General features: G+C 40.4%; 1 protein-coding gene across 4 annotated transcripts in view; it reads right to left on the bottom strand.

Moving 5' to 3' along the window:
* Window positions 1–9,778: 9,778 nt before the first annotated feature.
* Window positions 9,779–22,462, bottom strand: part of ZNF475 (zinc finger protein 475) — a 54,358-nt gene continuing 41,674 nt past the window's right edge. For 2 of the 4 annotated variants that reach the window (XM_012788568.3, XM_020290209.2), the window contains 2 exons: window positions 12,650–12,833; window positions 9,779–9,946 (listed from right to left, as the gene is read on the bottom strand). In XM_012788568.3, the coding sequence (XP_012644022.1) occupies window positions 9,795–9,946; window positions 12,650–12,833 (336 nt within the window). In that variant the 3' untranslated portion in view covers window positions 9,779–9,794. Of the gene's footprint in view, window positions 9,947–12,649; window positions 12,851–22,462 lie in introns of all 4 variants that reach the window. The other 2 variants (XM_076008312.1, XM_012788570.3) reach the window with 2 other exon arrangements.

The following is a 22,462-nucleotide window of genomic DNA, read 5'->3' as shown; positions in this document are numbered from 1 at the left end:
TTGCTGGGCTTAGAGCAAAATGAAAATGTGGGGCCCCTTGCCCAAAAATTATTAAGAATTTCATGACTGTATCAGCAAAACATTAAAACAAACACTGGTCCTTCCAAGTAGGGAGCTCTGTGCGACTCCACAGGTTATGCGCTCGGGAGGCCAGCCACGCTGCCTACCCCTCGCCCTTTCTTTTTTGCCTCGTGGTCTGCAGCAAAATCCCCCAAATCCTCAACTTCTCTAAATGTTCAAAGGAATTCTGCTTAATCTCATTAAAACTGAGCTGTCCCCTGAGGGCGCTGTCAAATTCTCATGTCCCACCTGCCACAGTGCCTGGGCATGGAGTAGGTACCTTCCTTAGTCCTCATCGCTTTTCCTTTTTCTGAACTTTTTCTTTCTTCTTCAAAAATCCAGTTTCTTTCAAGCCCATGCCACCATCCATATCACCTGGCATCTCTCTTTGCTGTGGTCATCCACACGTCTCCCCATCGTCCAGCCAGTGTAAGACCCCTCATAGGTGCTCATTAAATATGTGTTGAGAAAGGTAATGAATGACTTGTACAATTATTTTTTAAAAACTGGGTAAAATACTAATTCTACTTGCCCAACTGCCTAATAAGAGCAGGCATACTTTAAGCAAAATGCTTGTTTTGCCTGAACCACTATATATTCTCAGGTCACGGCATCTAAACATTTGTACTCTATATTCTGTGTACGTTTTTCAGAAAACTAGCCAAAATGTGGCCTGTTATTAAGCCAAGTTGTTAGCTATATCTTAAGTATTTGTGATTATTCCTTTAAAAAGTTGGGAGGGGAGAGATGAAGGAGTCACTTGATATGTTTTCAGAGGTAAACACACGTACCTTCTATATTTGATACTACAATTAGGGGAGGGAAAAAGGCCAGAAAAAAAAAGAAGGAAAAAGAGAGAAAGAGCCACCTGCCTGACAATGCCTGCGCGGCGCCAGGAGGATTTCTACGCTCATTGCTTCCAAATACTGCCCTCTTCTGGCTGAGAGTGCTGATCAACAGAGCTGTCTGGAATGCGCACGCCCATGCAAAGAGAAATGGAATAAATGGAGATAGAGATGATATTGTGGGAGAATGAAAATCAGGAAAAACCAAAAATGCAATCCAAAATGGGAAAGGTAGATTTATACCTTCCTAACCTTGATGCCCACTCACTCATGTTTTTCCTGTAGAGGTCATGCTGTCCAACACCCTCCTGAACAAACAGGAAGGCGTACCCCCTGTCTGACTTGCGTTAGTCCCGTGGAAAGCTGGGACTTGAAAGAAAGGAAGCCGAGACTGCCCTGGTCTCCTCACTGTCAGCAGCCCCCCCACTTCCTGGCACTCAGATCCTGCTCCTGCCCTTTGACCTTGCTCCAGCCGCTCCTCTGACGTGTCTTCCAGAAAACCTCCACACACAACGCCCGCTCTTACACGTTCCGGGAGCCTCCTCTGATTAGCCAGCTATTCGCGGCGTTTCTTTCTACCCCTTGTTGCTAAAAGGCATATGGAATTGCTTTATCACTTTCTAGATCTGAGTTCTTTAACTCTCTGGAAAATACCCTGCATTGGTGATAGAAGTTGAACAGATGTGTGTAAAAGAGAGAGAAAGAGAAACAGTAACTTTAGCAGAGCAGGTAACTAAAACGTTAAGTTTGTAATTTCTTTTAAGTGATCCACAAACAGTTGGGATCCCACTTCTCATACACTCTCCAATGCAACTGTATCTTGTCCTCCCCACGGTCAATATCGCTAACCGACGCATAAGCTATAGAGCTTCCCACTGTGTCTCTCTTTACAGCACACCTAGAAAGTGCTAACACTACACACTCGTGTTAGCTAACGAGGCTGCTCACAGCCAGAGGTGGCCGGCACAGGCCCTGGAAGATGGCTGGAGAGCCCAAGGGATTAGTGTGCCAGCACATCAATAATGGGCACGTTGATTAGGGAACTGTGGTCTAGAAAATACAACAGATTGAGGCAAAGTAACATGCCCTATCACATTATTAGGAAATCCTGTGGACAAACCCCAGGGAGTAACAAAAATAAACCAGGTCAATCAGAGTGGCAACAAAACATATCTAACGCTGCAATTCTTGGAGTAGCCCACAATTTCTGTGGGATTCTTCACTGAGGCGTCCTCCAGTGCCCCTGCTGCCTCTACCTTTTCATCCTTGCGGGGCCAGCTTCAACTTCCCTCTGCTACGAGCTCTTCCTAATGACTTCAGTCCTCCCATCTGCTTTGGCTGTAGGAGTTAGAGCGTATACAACGCCATCTGGCGTATTCTACACTCAGTCTTGTGCTGCTTGCTGATGTTTTATTTGAGCATGTTTAACCATATTTCCATGTTCTTTGGTAGTCCGGGGTTAGATACCACTTTGCTGGCCAAAACTCAAGATCCAAACCCCTATTAGATGATGTCAGGAATCCCAGTTCTCCCTCCTCAGACAATTCTGAGGATTACTGCAGAGCAGCAGTCCCCAACCTTTTTGGCACCAGGGACTGGTTTCATGGAGGACAATTTTTCCACGGCTGAGGAGGTGGGGCAGGGGCAGTTTGACAGAGCTCAGGCAGCGATGTGAGCAACAGGGAGCTGCTGTAATACAGAGGAAGCTTCGCTCACTTGCCCACTGGCACTTACCTCCTGCTGGGTGGCCTGGTTCCTAACAGGCCATGGGCCGCTACCAGGGGTTAAGGGACCACAGCTGTAGAGTATGCACCTGCCTTGGTTGTTGTTTGCCATCTCTTGCTTCTGCTATTTTGCTTATTCTGTGAAGTTTCAATGGTTTCTTGGTCTGTTTGTCCATGTGTAGACATTACCCCCCCCCTTACTACACAACTTACTCCATACCCCAGCACAGCTAATAATAGGCCAGAGTGAATAATGAAACTTTACTCATAGATGGAAGATTACATACAGAATTAGAATCAGACTGTAGGAAAGGAATGTTTAAAGCTTGGGAAAAATGACCACTGCTCTTAAGTCTACCAGTCGTATCCTTACCTACAGCCTCTCACCTCAGTCTGTCTTGCTGCCATGTTGCTAGGGTTTTAGTCCCTTCTTGTATAGGTAGAGCATCCTTTGTCCTATAGGTGGGAGTTCCCCTTGACCTAGTGCTTAGTCCAAAACCCCAGTTGCTTTTTTGTCAGACTCTAGCCAAAGAATGAAAAACCAGTTGATTAGTACTCCATAATAATTATCCAGATTTGGAGCTCTGCCCACTATAAAGGTGACCTTTATTTTGCAAAAGAGTCTTTCAACTCTTTGCCCCAGTGACCCTTATGAGACTAAACTGAGGGCCAAACTTTGCACATGAAATCAACCCTAAAGTGTTTTCTCAAACAAATAAAAAGATTCTTTCCTCAAAAAAAAAAAAAAATCAATGATGCTACTATTTCTGATATGGGAAAATGGTTGTAATTTTTTAAAGTTTCACCTTTTTTTGGTCCTAATTTCTCAAACTTATCTGCCTTGATGGCAAAAACAATGTCTTGCCCTCCTGGATCTGTGCCCACATATTGTTGACTTTCCACAAGAAAGAAAGTGGTCCCCTAACAAGAAGCCAGGAATAGATTTATGTTTGAGCTGCATGCAGAGACTATCAATTGTTCCATCAAATCCCTGTTCATCTCTTCTTTTTGCCGCTGCAGTAAGAACACAATTCCCAGCCTTCCTTGCACTCGGTACAGCCCTGTGGCTGAGATTTAGCCAACAAACGTTATCGAAACCATGAGCACTTCCTCCAGGTCTGGTCTGTGCAGATCTGACAAATGGATAGCTTCTTTCTCTTTCTCCTTCAGGTTGGCCTGAAAGGAGAGGACCCTCACCTCCAGCCTGAGGGCAATTTTTGAGTGCCACATGCTGAATGTTGAAAATGGCACAGGCTTCATTAGTCAAGAGCCCTGAATGATTTAATGCAGAAGGGATACCTCACTAAACTACTCACTTGCCCAAAGCAAGAAATAATCCCCTATCTTTTTAAAGTCATTGTACTCTTTGGAGTCTATCTGTTGTAGCAACTAGCTTACCTCGATACAAGCTGTGAATGGATACCTGATCAGTCCAAGATGCCCCTACTCAGACATGGTGTTAGCAGAAGTCAGTGTGATGGGATGAGGAACACTAATGGTTAAGGAGAGACCCCCTACCCATGCCCTCTTGACCCCCATTCCAATAGTTGTCTAAAACTCTACCACATGTATTTCATTATTTTGGTTGAAGACATAATACTTCTAGGAATCCTCTTTCAAAATAATTAAATCACTTGAAAAAGCACATTCAATCATGATCTTCCATAAATCCCTTAGCATAGATGAGTCTCTGAGATTTCTTTCCAATGAAATACCTAGTGGAAAGTTGAGAAAAAGACACAGGTAGTGAAATGCCGTAGGGCAGACTAGGGGAAATGGAGGAACATCTGGATCATGGAGCGCTTGAGGTTTTGCTCCAAGAGAAGCAGAAGTCTGGGCAGTGGTGGGTGGAAGGTGGGAGCTGGGTGGAGATCGTGGGAGAAACCTTGATGGGGAACGAGGGCAGGAGGTTCAAAGAGAGGATAACAGGGTTTTGAAGGCAAGTTTCTTGCTTGGCAAATTAGCTGTATTTTGGTCCTTAAATCAGGTGCTTTTTGTCTGCCTTTTTCTACCCTTTAAGCAAGTTATGTTGATGGCCCGATCTACTTTTTAGGACACATCAGTCCTCAGGAAAGTACTGGTGAAAATCATAAGAGAATTTCGGAATTTGTTCAAAACATGTCTGTACTTTCAGCGTTTGGATGTTTTGGTAATTTTTCAGTCAGTGCTTTATTTAGAGGTTCCTATAACAACTACCTATCCTTTCAGGTTATGCAGTTATTTCCTTTCTTCAGCTCATGGAAAAAATTTAACTTTCAGTACAGACAGGTAGGCAGGGCAAGACCATGGGGCTATTGGGGCCAAAAGTCAATCACCAAATAACCCAACTGCATTTGTCCATTTGTTATTATTTTTAAAACAAGTATGTACAGATGGCAGAATTGGTTTTATGGTTAAGAATGTCAAAGACAGTATTTTTCTTAGCAGAACATCAGAAATATTCATCCAGAATTTATATATATTCTGGACATATATAAAATAGTTGTGTATGCAAGAGTGGCAAAACTTGGGGCCAGTTTTTCTTAGGGTATCTTCCCCTACTGGATGCTGTCTGCTTGCTCTCTGGAGAGCCATACCTCTCAGATCAATAAATTGTATTGATCCTACCTTATGCCACATAGATACATCTTGTATTAGTTGTCTGTTGTGGCCATAACAAATTACTACAAGTTTAGTGGCTTAAACAACACAGATTTTCATATAGTTCTGTAGGGTTACAAGTTCAACCCTGGACTCAGCTGATAAACAGTGTTGGCAGGGCTGTTTTTGTTTCTGGAGGCTCTTGGGGGGTGACCTGTTTGCTTGCTTATTGATGTTGTTGGGAGAATGTAGTCATTGCCTTGTGGTATGGGAATGAAGCCCCAGTTTCCTTGCCATCAGCTGAGGGCTACCTTCTGCTCCTAGGGGCCCCTCTTGCTCCTTGCACAGAGCTTCCTATATCTCAGGAACAGCAACAGAGTGTTAAATCCTTTGCATGCTGCCATGCCTCTCACCCACCCTTCTGCTGCCTTCTACTTTTAAGAACTCTTGTGATTAGATTGAGTTCACCTGGATAATCTGGGATTACCCCCCATCTTAAGGTCTACAACCTTAATCACATCTGCAAAGTCTCTTTTGCTGTGTAAGGTGACATTATTTTGCCTAACACATTCAAAAAACCTTGGCTTTTAGGGTGATCAGTGTGCATCAAGGATAGGGTCTAGCACCGTGATGCCTAGACCAGGTTTCACTTTTTTTATCATACTTGCAGTTAAGTTAATACCCATGTTGGCTTCATTTCATGTTACCATAAATGGGACTGAAAGGTGTTGTTAGAGGCAGCCTGGAATCTTGCGATCTCAGCACCTCCCCCTGCCACCTCCTTCGTCTTTTTAACTCGAAAGAGTAGTAGCTGAAATTTAAACCATTCAAATTCAACCTCAGTGGGATGCCAAGAACTAAGTGTACCTGGGTGTAGAGAACATGAAACTTCCTCACCCTTTTCTCCATGAGTATATCCATTTTATAACAAAATTGAAAAGGAACTAAGAATAAAGGCGTAGCATCCTATGATAACTTAGCAGTGTTTTTCCTGGTATATATTCTGTCTGCACCACCCAGTTTGGTCTCTATTGGACACCTGACTTCTTCTCATTAGTGCTGTTTCTTCCAAGTGCAGGAAAACCTTGTTTTTCATCTCTCGCCACAACGCCCACAGAGAGGGCCCGCAGAAACAGGCACTGCAGTTTGCGTGGGCCAGACGGTGAGTCAGTGTGAAAGTCATACATGATAAGGGAAGGCGGGTCATTGCCAGAAAGGGGAAAGGACCCCTCAGGAGGGGGGAAGGAAAGGGCTGAACTTCCTGCCCTGACCTGATATGGGACTCGGGCCATGTCTATGAGTTGGTCCTAGACATGGAGTATAATAAGAAATGCTGCTCAGGGCAGAAGCAGACAAGCACCCAGAGAGACTATGCTGTTTTCAGGCTTTCAGGGGCAAGAGGACTTTGGATATCTGCCCTCTGTCTTTTCCTTGTTCACAAATGTCCCCAGTTATCAATAGCAGATCCTTTTTTGTAAAGAGGCTCAGACCAGTGTTTCCTAAACTAAAGCAGTGCATTGGGGAGCCATCCTTGAGACCCCACCCAAAAATACTTATTGGAAAATACTGTGATGAAGCTGCCCAAAGACCCGCATGAAGGTTGGCAGATTCACAGGCTCCCCTCCACGCTTCTGACTGGGATGTGCTTATTCAGTCCCCTTTTGGTTGGTCAAGCCCTGAAACTTTCGTGTGAATTCAGTGTGCAAATGAGCATCACGCACTCCTGGAACTCTTCCTATACCCTCAAGTAGAGGGGAATTCAATTAAAGTGTGTGCAGCCCCAGGCCACAGAGCGGTGAGGGAACTGCATTGTTGTTGACACCAGTGACAACATTGCCTCCCATGCCAATGACTGCCTGGGTCAGTGGAGACTTCTAAGTACCTTCATCTAGGATCTGCTCCTCATGATCTAGGAGATTATCTATGGGAACCATTTTAAGGTTTGGATTCATGGCTCATGGAGGTGCCAAGCGTTGTTAAAGACATCAGTTCCTTTTGAGAGTAACAAAGATCTTCACAGATGTGAACTCGTTGCGGGGAAGGCAGTTGGCAGAGGCCACTTGAGCCTTTCTTATGAATGGCGAGGCTCTGATAACTTACTTTCATAATGGCCCAGAACTCTTGAATTGATGTCTTTACAGCTGAGCTTGCTTCAGATTTAATGTCATGGAACATTCACAGGCCGAGGTGGAGCTGTAAGTGGAATCCTCCCGGTCAGCACCTGACACACCTCAAGCTGCCTCACGGTTCTCCGTGACATGACGATCTCTACAAGAGCTCTTCCTTTGCAGCCACTCCAGGAGCTCACAGACTTAGTGATCCATACACATAAAGATGTTGAATTCTTTGGGATTTCATTTTTTTCATGCCCAAGGATCCCTTTTATGACCTAACTGGCAACTTATTTCATAGGTGAGGCCAGAACTTTTGCTTTATTTTCCCTGCTATTTGATTTCTGAACATCATTAAAATGCAGAAGTGTCTTTTGAAACTCCTAAGACAATGCAGCTCAAACTTGTTTTCACCTTAGTATAAGACAAACTCCAACTAGCAGCAGAACTGCAAGCATGCTAAGATTCCTATTTGCCTTACCTACCAGTGTACGAGAATGGCCATTTGCCAAACCATTCATGTTAGTATAGCTAATCTTATTTATTTATTTATTTATTGAGGAGACAGGGTCTCTTGCTTTGTTGCCTGAGCATGAGGGCAGTGACATGATCATAGCTCACAGCAACCTCAAACTCCTGGGCTCAAGCAATCCTCCTGCCTCAGCCTCCTGAGTAGCTGGGATTACAAGCACGCACCACCACTACTGGTAATTTTTCTCTTTTTAGTAGAGATGGGGTCTTGCTCTTGCTCAGGCTGGTCTCAAACTCCTGAGCTCAAGCAATCCTCGTGCCTTGGCCTCTCAAAGTGCTAGGATTACAGACATGGGCCACCATGCTGGGCTAGCTAATCTTATTAATGGTGATATCTGGCATACAAATAGCAGTGGATCACATTGTGGATTTGAAAGTCCAACAGTCCTGAGTTTGCTTCGTTCCTCCATCCCTTAACTCAAGTTCAGTATGACCCAGAGTTAGCTATTTAGTCTAGGTATCAGTTCCTGATCTATAAAAGGAGGATAATGATATCTATTTGCAGGATTGATGTGAGACGTATACTAACTGTTGTATATAAAGTGCTTAGTAGCCCCAGTATGTACTAGTTGTTTTCGTTGTGTTGTTGTTAACAAGATAAAAGAACTAAACCATCAACAGAGTCATCAAATGTCATGTCTTTTGCAAGATTCTTATTTGAAGATATCTCAAAACTTTTTTAAAAGTTCATCTCTTGCTTCCCTTGGAGCAGGCTGGAAAAACAGAATGATTAGCACAATTGTCCTAACCTAACCCTGTATAATAAACAGATGTATGACCAAAATATTAGGTTGAATAAATTTTGCCCGTATAATTTGGCACTGACTGTGCTGTGTGAGGTCATGAATGCGAGGCTTGCAGGAACCCAGTGGACCCAAAGTGGCCCTGGAATTCAGCCTTAAAATGAACAAAGATCTCAAGCAAAACTTCCACTGGGAGTCCAGGCGAAGCAGCGCGGCCTGGGGCAGCAGAATTTCCTGGGCAGAGCCCCTCCCTGGCCCTGACTTCCTCCCAGGAGAGCCCCACCTCCATGAACACAGATTCAAGGGCTCTGCAGTGCAGTTTCACAGCCCGCTCACTGTGCTTGGGCCTTGGATGGGGAGCCGCAGAACTTCCTGGCAGGCTTCTAGACCTCAACAACGATAAAACACCTATCAGCCCCTGTGAGGGCATCAAGCATTCATGCTGGACTTCTCCTACAGAAGGAAGGAGCTGGCCTCCGCCCATTTAGATGAATTATTTTGCAGCCGTCTCCGAGACACAGGAGGCTGGCACTGGCTGGGAAAATCTCTGCAGCATTTCTTGCCATTAGAAAGGGAGTATGAGTTAGATATGGTTCCAGTACTTTAATCCCTCAGAGTGTTTTTGAATGCCCCTCCTCTTGAATGTTTTCACTTGACAGAAGAAAAGAACCCCTCCTCCCCTAACCCTCAATAACTCAATTAAAAAACCTCCCCGGATCAGAGGAAACAGGGAGAGGCACAGCATTTCAGAAAGCGCAGGGAGAGGAAGGAGTCCAGTTCTTCTGGGACTAAAGAGTTTACTGAAGTTGCCTCCAAAGCCCCTGGTGGCTGAATAATTACCCTAATTGTGAGGCTCAAAATCTTGTTCGGGAAAGTAAAATGGAAGAAAAGTAGCAACAACTGGCTCCGAAATCTCTTTTAAGCAAAAATGCCAGCTCTGACGAGAAGCAGCCCGCTTGTAACTCTGCCTGACAAAGTGTGAAGCGGCCCCCAGAGTGTCTACGCATGCGCGGCTGCGCGTGCCCGCTGCGCAGTGCGGAAAACGGCGCCATGCGCTGGGCGGGCGGCCCTGCCAGGCCCCCTGGCCGGTGCCGGCTGTCCTCGTCTCCTCTTCTCGCCTCCTTTTTCTCCTCCCCACTCTAGCCCAGTCTCTTTCAAAGGGATTGATTCCTGTAACACTTCAGCACAGAGAAAAGGGCTTTACTTGGCAGCTTTGGGTTTACATGATCGCTGATGAACAATCAGTCTGTCTGGCAGGAAGGTTCGCCCACAGATATCGCAGGGAACCAACTGGCTCTGGGCACTTGTCCAAGCAGCTTCGTTTAAGGCATCGAGATCATAGAAACCTTTGGCTGGAAAGTTAAAGAGTACAAGGAAAAGGGGCGTAGGGGAAGAAAAATAAGAAAGAAAGAAAAGGGAAAAAAGAAAAAGGTAAAATAGATCATTTTTTTTTTATTCTGGAGAACCGTATTCTACTTTTTATGGAAAATATTTTCAGGAAATACCTGTTGACTGAGGCTTTCAAACAAATCATACTACTTTTGCCAAAAAAGAAAAAAAAAGGTGGGGGTGTGTGTGTGCTCATTCTTTCAAAGGTTGAATAAAGTTAGCTATAAAACCAGAGACTTTTCACTCTGTGGATTTTAAAAAGGAGATGACATTGTTTTATGTGTCATGATATGCATTCTTCACTAATTATTAACATCTTTGCTTACACATTATTATCTCACAAATATAACTTCTGGCCTTGTCAGTTTTTAACTCTAAATATAAGCTTACAAAGGGAAAAGAACATGTATTTGTATTTTTCTCTTCTGTAATCCTTCAGTGGCATTTTTTAGAGGCCCAAACTGACAGTTGAGAGTGAATTTAAGATGAATTATATCCTAAAAGTTTATCATCATTTCACGGTCATAAAATTGGAGATTCTTTAAGTAATTAAAATGAAGAATGCAAACAGAATTATCTGACAAAAAGAAATGTCTTTAAGAAAACAACAAAAACAGCTGAGAAATGTATAATCTTCATTGGCAGAGCATAGGGAAAAAGGGCATATGGCTCTATTTTAGAGAAACAATGTGGGATTTAGCTTTAATAAGCCTTATTTAAATAGAATGAATTTAGTACATTAAATTGACTATATCTTGGAATCACTCAAATTAGGGCTCCAAAATGTAGCCAGACACTCAAAAATATATGACTTAGTTTTTCTAATAGTTCATGTGACTACAGTGAACCTTAGATTCCTTAATATGCCTGCTCCTAATAACTTTCTCTTTTTTTTTGCTCCACAGGAATTTAAACCCCAGCAAAATCTAGTATTTCTCTTTTGAATACAGCAAGTGTCACTTTCTCTGTAGAATACGAATGTGTATTTCAAGTGCTTCGAAAACTGTTGAGAAAAGAATGACGCTGACTTTTTTGTTACTCATAAGAGTTTTACTACAGACTCAGATATTCCAGAGTAGTCATTGACTGTCACTTGAAGGTGATTAATCATATTTCCAAATATTTTTGCATACGCCTTTGACTTTGGATTGGGAGGAAGAGTTATTTGAACTCTATGAGTGAGTTATGCCCACAATGAGTCCATGGGATAGAAGTTGTAATGTGAATTTTCTTTACCTAGCCAGGGAGGGCAACTTCAGAGATAAAAATTGCAGGAACAAAGTAGAAAATTGCAGGGAAGTGCAGTTATAGGGCCTACATTTTCCATATATAAGCAATAATAGAATAGTGAATCCACCAAAACTTTCAAACTCTCATGCCTCTCCTTTTTTCCAGCTTTGTGATAATTATGCTTGAGCAGAGAAAGTGATAAAAATTAAAAGAAAAAGAAATAGATTTTAGCACCAAATGAGAATTGCTTGGAAGAGAATTTCAATGAGGAAAACTATCTATTGGTAGACAATTGCTCTAATTTCAATTAATGGATGTTTTCATCTTGAGTTCTTTGCCCACCTATATGCAAATTTCTCCTCTGAGCAAGGACTGTGAATAGGTGGGATCTAGCAGCTTCTAGAATTTTATCATACAATCTAGATTCCACTCTGTTGGTTGTTATGAAACTCTCTTTGAGTCACATCTCTGACAAGAGTGCTTTGGACAATTGACACTAAATGACCTCCAAGGTACCCTCCAGTGCTGCAAATATAGTTACATAAGCAGAATGAGTGAATTGAAAGATACTCCTCTTAAGACCAAAATTTTCCTTTGAGGGTATTTAGGGGATCAACTGAGAAAATGACAATGGTAGAAATATGATAAGCTAGTCTGAGCTTGCATGGCAAAAATATTCTCTTAATTATTTTCACAGCTTAAATGAGTAAGGTCTGCGACAAAGTCACACGTGGCGGTTTAGCTCTGGTTTCATTTGGATTGCACAGTGCTTTACAGACTACGAACTGCAAAAATTTAAAAAATTGAACTTTCCATATAGATGTCTAGATTTCCAGTTTAGTTTCTATTATTGAAAGATATGACTGCACTTGACTAAATTTCTTAATGATAACACCAGCTGGAGCTGGGCAGCTGCTGTCTCCTTTAAAAAGAGCCAGTGCTCTCCAGCTCTTTCTATTCCCCCACTTCCCTTTTTTTCGTACATGGATCAGTTTATCCAGTTTTGTAACCTGCCTAGTGGTCTTTGTAAACATTTGAGTTTGTGCGTCTCCTCCATAAATACCAAGCCACATTCTTACTTGGAAATATGACTCTGGATGTCTCCAAAGGTTTTATTTTTTAAGCTTCATGTTTTTAAAATATTATGTTTGATAATATATGAAAGTCACTTGTGGGAAATACAGTAAATTCCAGTGAGTTCCCCTCATCTCTCCTGCACGGTGTTGCCAGGACATAGTGTCTTTATGTCTCAGCAGCGGAAGACGACACTTGGGGCAGGCATTCCAGAACTATTTTTCTTATTTGGCTGTAGCCAGTGCAGTGGATATTGTTGATATCCGTTGTTTGAACAAGTAAGAAAAGAATACCTCTACTCTTACAAGTTTACAGAGAAAAATTTCCCCTTACACACGCAAGTCTTTGTTCTAGGAACTTACCAGTTATGGTCCTGACTTCTGTTTTCTTGGGTTCTGGTCTCCTTAGCTCTTTAGGCAACAAGTTGTTTTCATTATGCCATTTTTTCAGGCATTGCGGCTCATGGATGCTGATAGATTTTGTTCCATATTCACGACCACAAATGTAGCAAACAATTGTTGGTGGACGCCTTATCATTGTTGTCTGCTAGTAATATAAAATATCTGTTAGATAAAGTTTAGATTTGGAAGTTATATTTTAAAATTACAGTCCATTCAAATTAGCTGGAAAATTAATATGATTTTTAAAAAAACTTCCAACCAGTCTGGTGAATTTAACCTTTTTAGCAATTAAGAGACCAAACTAGGTTATCTGAGTGATTGGGGTAAGGGTAGAGATGTGGATTTGGGAGAAAACAAAGAGGAGCTAACCAGAATTCTCCATATTGGTACTGTATAAAATGTATTTTTCATTTAATAAATGTTGATTGCCTTCTGACTATTATATCCAAGTTACTATGCTGAGAGACTACAAAGATAAATCTGGCATGAATCTTCCTCTCAGTAGCATCAGGCTTTAGTACACCAATATATCTGAGAAACAAAGCAATAAATGTCATTGGAAAGTTTATAACAGACACTATTATGCCTGCCCACATTCCCTCTTGTCAACAGTTTTCTACTGCAAGCACCTGGAATTCTCTGCCTTTTTAAAATCTAGAGTAGGCTCTACCCACAGGCAGGGCAGACAATCAATTACAGATGAGAAGTGGTACATAAATACTCAACTTCCTCCCCAAGGTTGAGTCCATACAGTCTTTTCCACAAGTCCTCAGGGGGATTGTACCACAGCTGCTCATTAACACACAATTTAAGCTTTCTTCTTGTGCCTGTGTCTCTTCCCATTCATTTACTGGGGTATCCTGGGATCATTTCTCAAATAAACCTTTTCTTAGTGTTCTTGGTTTTTGGGGGAGCCAAATCTAAGTTAGGGTTAAAGGATAAAATAAAATAAGGATTTTCTCTTTCTGTCTAGGATATAGACAGGCACAAGAGACATTACTACCACCCAAACAAAGAACAAATTGGATAGTCTACAGAGTCATAATTTTTGAATCTATTGGAGACTTAAAGTTGCAAGGTAAATTAGTGAACTAAAAGGCCTGTGATACGATTTGTATGTTTGGCGCCTGTAAATCTCACGTTGAAATTTGATCCCTAATGTAGAATGTGGGGCCTGGTGGGAGTTGTTTGGGTCATGTGGGCAGATACCTCATGGATGGCTTGGTTCCCTGCCTGCAGCAGAGATCTTAGTTTATTAGTTCATTGAAGAGCTGCTTGTTTAAAAATGTCTGGCACCTCCTCCTTTCCCTTGCTCCTCTCTCTCCCGGTGACACACTTACTCCACATTTACCTTCCATTTTGATTGGAAGCACCCCGAAACCCTCACCAGAAGCAGATGATGGTGCTATGCTTCTTATACAGTCTGCAGAACTGTGAGCCAAATAAACTTCTTTTCTTTATGAATTATCCAGCCTCAGGTTTTTTTTTTTTATAACAACCCAATGGATTAATACAAATTGCTTAAGTTTGAGGCTGGGTAAGCAAAACCAAGAAAAAACCCTCCAACACTCCACAATCAAAACCATAATCAGATATCACTTAATGAGATTCTCACTCATCCAGTGAGAATGGCTTTTATCAAAAAGTCCCAAAACAATAAATGTTGGCATTGTTGCAGAGAGACAGGAATACTCATACACTCCTGGTGGGACTGCAAACTAGTACAACCTCTGTGGAAAGTAAAATGGAGATGCCTCAAGGAGCTACAAGTAGAACTACCATTTGATTAAGCAATCCCATTACTGGGCATCTACCCAAAGGAAAAAGGATATTCTATAAAAAAGACATCTGCACTAGAATGTTTATAGCAGCACAATTCACAATTGCAAAGATGTGGAAACAACCCAAGTGCCCATCAATACATAAGTGGATTCATAAAATATGATATATGTATACCATGGGGTACTACTTAGACACAAAAAACAATTGTATGATGTAGCACCTATTGTATTATCCTGGATAGACCTGGAGCCCATTCTACTAAGTGAAGTAGTACAAGAATGGAAAAATAAGCACCACATGTACTCACCATCAAATTTGTACTCACCATCAAACTTATTAATCAACACTTATGTTCACATATGGTAGTAACATTCATTGGGTGTTGGGGAGGGGGGAGCGGGGAGGAGGGTATGGGTATATTCACACCTAATGGTTGCATTGTGCACTGTCTGGAGGCTGGAAATGCTTGAAGCTCTTACTCAGGTGGGGAAAAGGCAATACATGTAACTTAAACATTTGTACCCCTCTAATATGCTGAAATTTAAAAAAAGGAAGAAATAGGAATACCATAAAATACAAAAAGCTCAATAAGTTAAAATAATCTTTTAAAAGATATTTCCAATTTTTATACATATATGAGTGTAAATCTTTTAGACTATAGTTTTCATAAAGAAAAACAATCACAATATAGAATTTATAATTTACAGCATATATTTGTAAAGCAAGTTACGGTCACTAAGAGCACAAAGGGTAGAAACTGAAACCTGACAGTAGATTGTCAAAGAATTCTTACAGTTTTTCAAGGATAGTATTTTAGAGGTAGAATCTGATGAGTTAAGGATGCATATTTTAATCTACACAGTAATTACTAATGCACAAAGATATGCAGAGGCATAACTGAAAAATCAATAGGGGTGATAGAATACTAAAACAAAATTTGATGAGTTACTACCCTGAAAAGAAAGATAGGAAAGGAGAAAGGAGGGGAAAAAAAGGCAGGGAGAGAGCAAATAGAATTAAATCCCAAAGATAATAGACTTAAATAAAAACATATCAATAATTACAGTACACCTGTAATCCTAGCACTCTGCAAGGCCGAGGCGGGCGGATTGCTTGAGGTCAGGAGTTCAAAACCAGCCTGAGCAAGAGCGAGACCCCATACCTACTATAAATAGAAAGAAATTAATTGGCCAACTAATATATATAGAGAGAGAGAGAGAGAAAAAAAAAATTAGCTGGGCATGGTGGCGCATGCCTGTAGTCCCAGCTACTCGGGAGGCTGAGGCAGAAGGATTGCTTGAGCCCAGGAGTTTGAGGTTGCTGTGAGCTAGGCTGATGCCACGGCACTCACTCTAGCCTGGGCAACAAAGCGAGACTCTGTGTCAAAAAACAAAATTACAATAAATATAAACAGACTGAAGAACACAATTAAAAAGCACAGATTGCCAGACTAATTGAATCATTGTTTAAAAAGTTAGGTAAAAAGGCAAGACCTAGCTATATGCTATTTAGAAGAAACACACTTTATGAACATTCAGACACAACAGGTTACAAGTAAAAGGATGGAGAAAAATATTCCATGATGTACGCACTAAGCAAAAGACACTAGCCATAGTTGGGATTGCTATATTAGTAAAATGTAACTGAAAATTCAGAGTTTGGAAAGATTTCTTCCAGTTGTGATGATCAGGGAAAGCTTCAAGGATGTATCATTGGAAGAATGGGTAAAATTTAAACCACAATGATAATAGAGACTGAGGAAACATCATGAGCAAAACCTCAGGACTGGGCGTAGGAAAATCATGGGTCTAAGGAAAGCTCAATGTTTTATTCTGGGTGAAAGGGAAGATGGTGATGTCATTATAGAAAGGGGAAAATCATAAAAGACAAATTAGGGAAGGAGAAAAGCAGTGATTCTGTTCTGTATCTATTGAATTTGACATAATAGTAGAATTTAAATGTGATTAGGTCCAGCCAAAACAGAAAATATAGTCCTCCAATTCAGGATTAATGGATTTCAGAGCTACTCACACAGAAAAAGATGTTTAAAACCATGAAAATTCTATAAAAAGGGAGTATATAGAGAGTATATGTAGAAAAATTCCTGGGAGAATTTCTATAATAAGGATATTATATAATTGTAGCCAGAAAACATAAAGGTTCAAATTTGCAGTTAAAGGAACAGAGCATGGAGGGAAAAAAAAAGTCCATTCAGAATTCTGGAAATACTTCTGGTTTCCAGAAAGATGATGTTATCAAATTTGTCAAATGCTACAAAGAATAGTGAGTGGTTGAGAAAAGGCTATCAATTGAGTTACCCGTAAATACATATGAGTGACTTTTGATAATTTCGTTCCAATGGAGAGGTAGGGGTAAAGACTAAGTTGTTAGAATTTAAAAATTAGATCAAGGAAAAGAGGAATGCACTTTCAAAAAGCTGGCGAAAAAGAAACTTGAGACATAAGAAAAGTGGAAGAAAGATTTGCTTTGTTGCGGTTTATAGAATAACAGTGTCTTAGGCAGAGGATGAGAGATTGTAGTTCCAAGATAAAATGTTATAATCGATAAGAATAGGTCTCAGGGTAGACAGGAGAAGATGGGATCAAGAGCTGAATTGGAGGTGTTAGCCTCTAAGGAAAGGAAAGAAAGAAGAAATAGATGAAGTTAAAGAAACACGTTTGTAGAGAAGAAGTAAGGAGTTGATGGAGTTCACAGAGATGAACTTAGTGTTCCAAGTAAGAGGCAAAGTGATCTTCAGAGAATGAAGAGATCTGGATTCTGGGAAGCAGAATAGTGAAAAATTCTGGGATGAGGCACTGTGGGAATGTAACAGTGATTCAATCAGAGAAAAATACTCACTGACTAATGGAAAAGACCCAGTTAAGAGAAGCTGCAAAAAATGTTGACGGAATTAAATTATCTTTTTTCAGTATGTTCTTTAGGAGCAACAGGTGGCATGAAAACAGAAACAATTTAAGCTGACAGCATGGTCGTGTTTGGGGAAATAAAACTTGGTAAATGTGCATGTTTTAGAATCAACCTGCTTTTAACCATGACTAATTGGAAATTACACCTTGCACAGAACGAGATGAAAATCAGAAGGAACCACATTTATGATTTCTGCCCACCAGAAATAAAAATAGATTCTAGATGGGTAAATTCACAATTAGTATAGACCAAGTAAAATGGAAAAAGGAGTCACTCCCTGAAAGATTGAAGCTTCTATAGAAGGGTATTATTTGAGGCAAAATATTTTTACTCTATTCTTCTACATTAACTTATGCCAATAGTATAATGACATTTATCAAAATAACCAAATAGTTATTTATCTTTCTTTTTTTTTATTATTCGTGTAGCAGGTTCTAACAAACTGAAAAGTGACTTTAAAAGTATTTAGGAAATTCAAGACCTAAGAGAAAGTACAAAGCATAAGCAATAATTTTCAAGACATCCAAAAAGTTCCTTACTATTTTTTACATGTTTATTTATTTGAAAGGTTAATTAAATGCACGTTTTTAGTTAAAAAAATTCTTTTTACTTTGAAAATAGTGAATTAAAATCCCACATGAAACGCGTGAGCCAAATCTAGTATTTACCAAGCATATAAGCAAAATAAATGGCCTGGATCATAAATGAAGACATTCATGTCACACTGTCACAAGGTTTCCTTTGGAAGGAAAAGTTAGAAGAAAACAAGCAAACACAGAGGCTGTAAGACATACACAGGGCAGACGACTGAAAGGGATGTGGGAGAAAATTAATACCAGAAAAAGGCTAAGATGTTCTATATTATATTTTCCAAAGTTTCCCCCATGCTCTAAATCTGTGGCTGAACTTCAGTTGAACCCACAGCAAGCTCCATATTCGGAGGTTTTGAACATCTTACTTCTAAGCTGTGCTCTAGGGAAGTGCAAACCCCCAGCCACTGCTGAAAAGAAAGCACACCTCCTTGAGTCTGAATGGAGACAAGCGAACTTACTTTATTTTTCCTTAATTTTATTACTACGACTGTCAGTCTGAAACTTCCAAGGAAAGCCGAGCAATCTCCAACTTATGGTTATTGCCACTGTGCCAACTGCCAAGGTTTTCCTGTTTGGCCTATTTCTCCAGTGTTTTCAGATAGACGGGGAGACGGGGTGGAGAGGAAGACGAGACAGAGCTTTGGCAGAACCGGCCTTTAGCTCAGGTGCAGTCCGTAGCTTTCTGAGACAGGGACTATCAGGTGAGGCATCGGCAGTGGAAGGGCGGCCTCAGGGGTTATGTGAGGGCGAAGAGTCTTGTCTACAAGGGGCTTTGCCAGGTTAGCAAATTCCTGAAAAGTGCAATCAAAGGAAGGTAAAGCGGAAGTGGACAAGCCTGAAGTTTCTGCAGAGCAAAGGATTAGCTCCACAGTTTTCCTGTAACAGTTCAGATAATATTTCGGTGATGTGGCACTACTTTTCTAACATCAGGGTAAAAGACTTTTTATTTTTTTTAAGTTAAGCACTAAATCTGCGTAAGTGCCATATTAGTGTGTGTGTGTGGGGGGGGGGCAGTGAAATGACCTTACACACAAAAGTCTGTTGGGGCCCATCACCATTTTGCTTTTGTCCTTTTAGTTTCCTGGGAAAGTTGATTTAGGCTGGTTATAGGCAGAGGCACTTGAACACTTTAGGGGAAGCTTTCGTATATGTGTATTTCTTTTAACTTGAATCTACTAACTTTTCACATGTTTTCAATCATTTCGCTGGCCACTATTAGAATTGTCATATGACTTTCCACGCAGCTTCTTTTTCTTTTTGTTAATGTCCTTCTCTGTCAGGAACACCTCATGCTCAGTGTTCTAGGCCCGCTCTGGGTAGCACAAAGAAAAGTGGATACTTAAAACCCTTTTTCCTAATCAGTGTGTATGACCTGTTATCCATTTATTTGTTGTTACAGAGTAAAATAAATAGTCATAATATCACCATTAAAGCAACAGAGAAAAAAAGAATAAGGACCAAGAATAGAGGTTGGTTTGGTGGAGAATCTTAAGGGTGGTATTGATAAGAGAGAAACGGACATAATTTTTTCAGATAACCTAGACTAGGAAACTTATTTCAAATAGCTTCAAATATTTCTTGATGATCTTCCTGATAGGTCAGGCAAAAAGGAAACTACAGTGAAATATGCAACTAATAGAGAGTTTATATAAGGAAGTATGAAAATTGGTCAGAAGGGAAAAATATTCTTGGTGCTAATATTATTGCATGAATATTAATGAAAAAGATATTGAAAACTAAAATGGAAGTCATAACTAGCAGTTTTACAAAAGATCAGAAACACTCCACATTTGTTCATTTCTTTTATTCATCCTGAAATAAATACTAAGTGATAATTTATAGTGTGGAAGCACAGTTGTATAATGCTATGTACAGGGGAGTTAATGGAACATAATCCAAGCATGCAGCTTTTCAGAGACTTGCTGAGAAATAGAAGTTAGTAAGAAATGTTTCGAAGGGGCCATAGCTCCCTTGGAAAATCTGATAATGTTGTGGCCATCCCCTCAGAAAAAAGTGCACATGTATACAGAATTGTGGATATGATTCTCATTGATTGGTGGACTCCCTAAAACCCATTAGCCCCCGGATGTGAGCTAGCTACTGGACCTTTAACCACAGCCAATTTTTTTTTCTTCAAATTGATGATTCTTTGCTTTTGCTTAAGAAGCCATTTGGCACCATTTAAATACCCCAAAAGTACTGAATTGAAACATGCAGGAATTTATAAAATACACTACCTCTGGCATCAGGGTGATCTTAAAGTATTGCATTGCCTATTATATCTATTGTCTTGGCCAAGTATTAATAGCTCCTCTTTTACTCTCTGAAGCAGCAGTTCTCAACCATTTTGGCACCGGTTACTGGTTTCGTGGAAGACAATTTTTCCATGGAACAGGGGTTGGGGTGTGGTTTCAGGATTATTTAAGCGCATTACATTTATTGTGCAGTCAAGCCTCTCTGTATGTGCAGCCGCTCCCCAGCTTTAGCATCCCCGCCTCAGCTCCCCCTCAGATCATCAGGCATTAGATTCTCATAAGGAGCGTGCAACCTAGATAGCTCACATGCACAGTTTACAGCAGCGTTCATGCTCCTATGAGAATCTAATGCCACCGCTGATCTGACAGGAGGCGGAGCTTATGTGGTGATGGGAGTGATGGGCAGCGGCTATAAATACAGCCAAAGCTTCCCTCATTCACCCACTGCTCACCTCCTGCTTTGCGGCTGGTCATTTCCTAACAGGCTACAGACTGGTACCAGCCCAGGGGTTAGGGACTGCAGCTCTAAAGTGGTCCTGTTTAGTTTAGTCAATTCATTATATAGCCACCCTGTCTCTGATCTCCTTTGAAAGTCACCAATTAATAAAATATAAGCAATCAAAAGATGAAACATCAACAATAAGAAAACCTCAAAAATATATAGGCTGTGACTAAGAGAGTGGCAATCAGTCCATTTAAATGTAGAAGGCAAAATAACTAAAGAAATTGTAGAGAATGGAGCACAAAAGGAGTGCACTTTGTCAAATAAAAATACTTTAATATCAAAATTGGCAGGGCAAAGAGAGGTGCAAGAAAATAACAATACTAAATTTCTCACCTTTCATGTCAGTCAATTAAAGCAGTGTAAAATTAAAATATGGAATTTTCCCCCAAATCCTTTAATAATTTATCTTTGTTTTTTGACTTCAGTGGATCTTTTAAAAATTAATTTTTTAGTGAAGATATATTTTTCTAAAGTTCAGCAAAATCACTATTTTCACTTTGGTTATTTTTGGCAAATTCAAGTAAAATTAAATATAATATCTTCATTAAAATAACTTGCATGCAATGATCTCACTTCTATGAAAAAATGTGCATGTCTATTTATATATGTCCATGTACATAAAGAGATGTCTGGAATGATATTCACTAACATCAAATTAAGGGGAGTCTGGGGTATTTTTTATGCTAATTTTATACTTTCCTAATGGCTTGAATTCTTATAATGAATTTATATCATTTTTATAAGAATAATGTAGTAATAAAGTAATAAAAAAAGAATATCAGCTCTAGAGTCAAAACTTAAGCTGGGTCAGGTAATAAAATCAGTCCTAAAGATAAAATCAAGTGTAGCTAAATTACCTTATGAAAATTCCTTAAATAACTCATAAAAGATATTCAAAGAATTATGTATATAATAAAGTTTAGTATTATAATGAATTAATAGTTGGAATCAGAATTAATATTAGGAATGAATACAGCTTTGCATAGCATAAAACGCACAATACTGTAACATAGTAAGAAATGCACATTTGTTCTCTGCCCCCAGTTCCTGACATTGAGCTCCCCAAACCCTTGTAAATTCCTGAATGATAGGAGCGATAGGAGTTTTCTTTGGTTATATTTGGTCTTAGTCCTTGCTTCCTGAAACAGGAGCCCCTAAGACCCTTGGAATCTCTGGGAGTGTATGCTAATGAATGACTGGTGGCTGGAGTTCCTAGACAGCTTCAGGATGGGGGCTGGTTGCCATAGACACCAAGGCATGATCAGAGCTTTGGAAGTTTCGGCCCTACCCTCTGACCTATGAGGAAGGGAGAGGGACTGGGGAGTCAGTTAATCACCATGGCCAATATTTAATCAATCAACCACCCCTATGTAATGAGGCCTCCATAAAGACTCTAAATGAAGGGGTTTTAAAGAGTTTCTAGGTTGGTAAACACATCAAGGTGCTGGGGGGGGGGGGTTTCACCCAGAGAGGGTATGGAAGCTCCATGCCATTCCCACCCTCGTACCATGCCCTATATACCTTTTCATCTGGTTGTTCATCTGTATCCTTTATAATAAACCAGTAACATAAATAGTATAGCAAAGTGTTTCCCTGTGTTTTGTGAGCCCTTATAGAAAATTATCAAACATGAATAGGGGGTCATGGGAAACCTCAATTTTTAGCCAAGGTGGACAGAAGTATGAGTAACCTGAGAACCCAATAGTCGTGA

This window comes from Microcebus murinus, chromosome 11, assembly GCF_040939455.1.
Source record: "Microcebus murinus isolate Inina chromosome 11, M.murinus_Inina_mat1.0, whole genome shotgun sequence".
In the NCBI taxonomy this organism is placed as follows: domain Eukaryota; kingdom Metazoa; phylum Chordata; class Mammalia; order Primates; family Cheirogaleidae; genus Microcebus; species Microcebus murinus.
The sequence above is the reverse complement of the archived record's forward strand: the minus strand, read 5'-3'. Positions and strand labels throughout refer to the sequence as shown.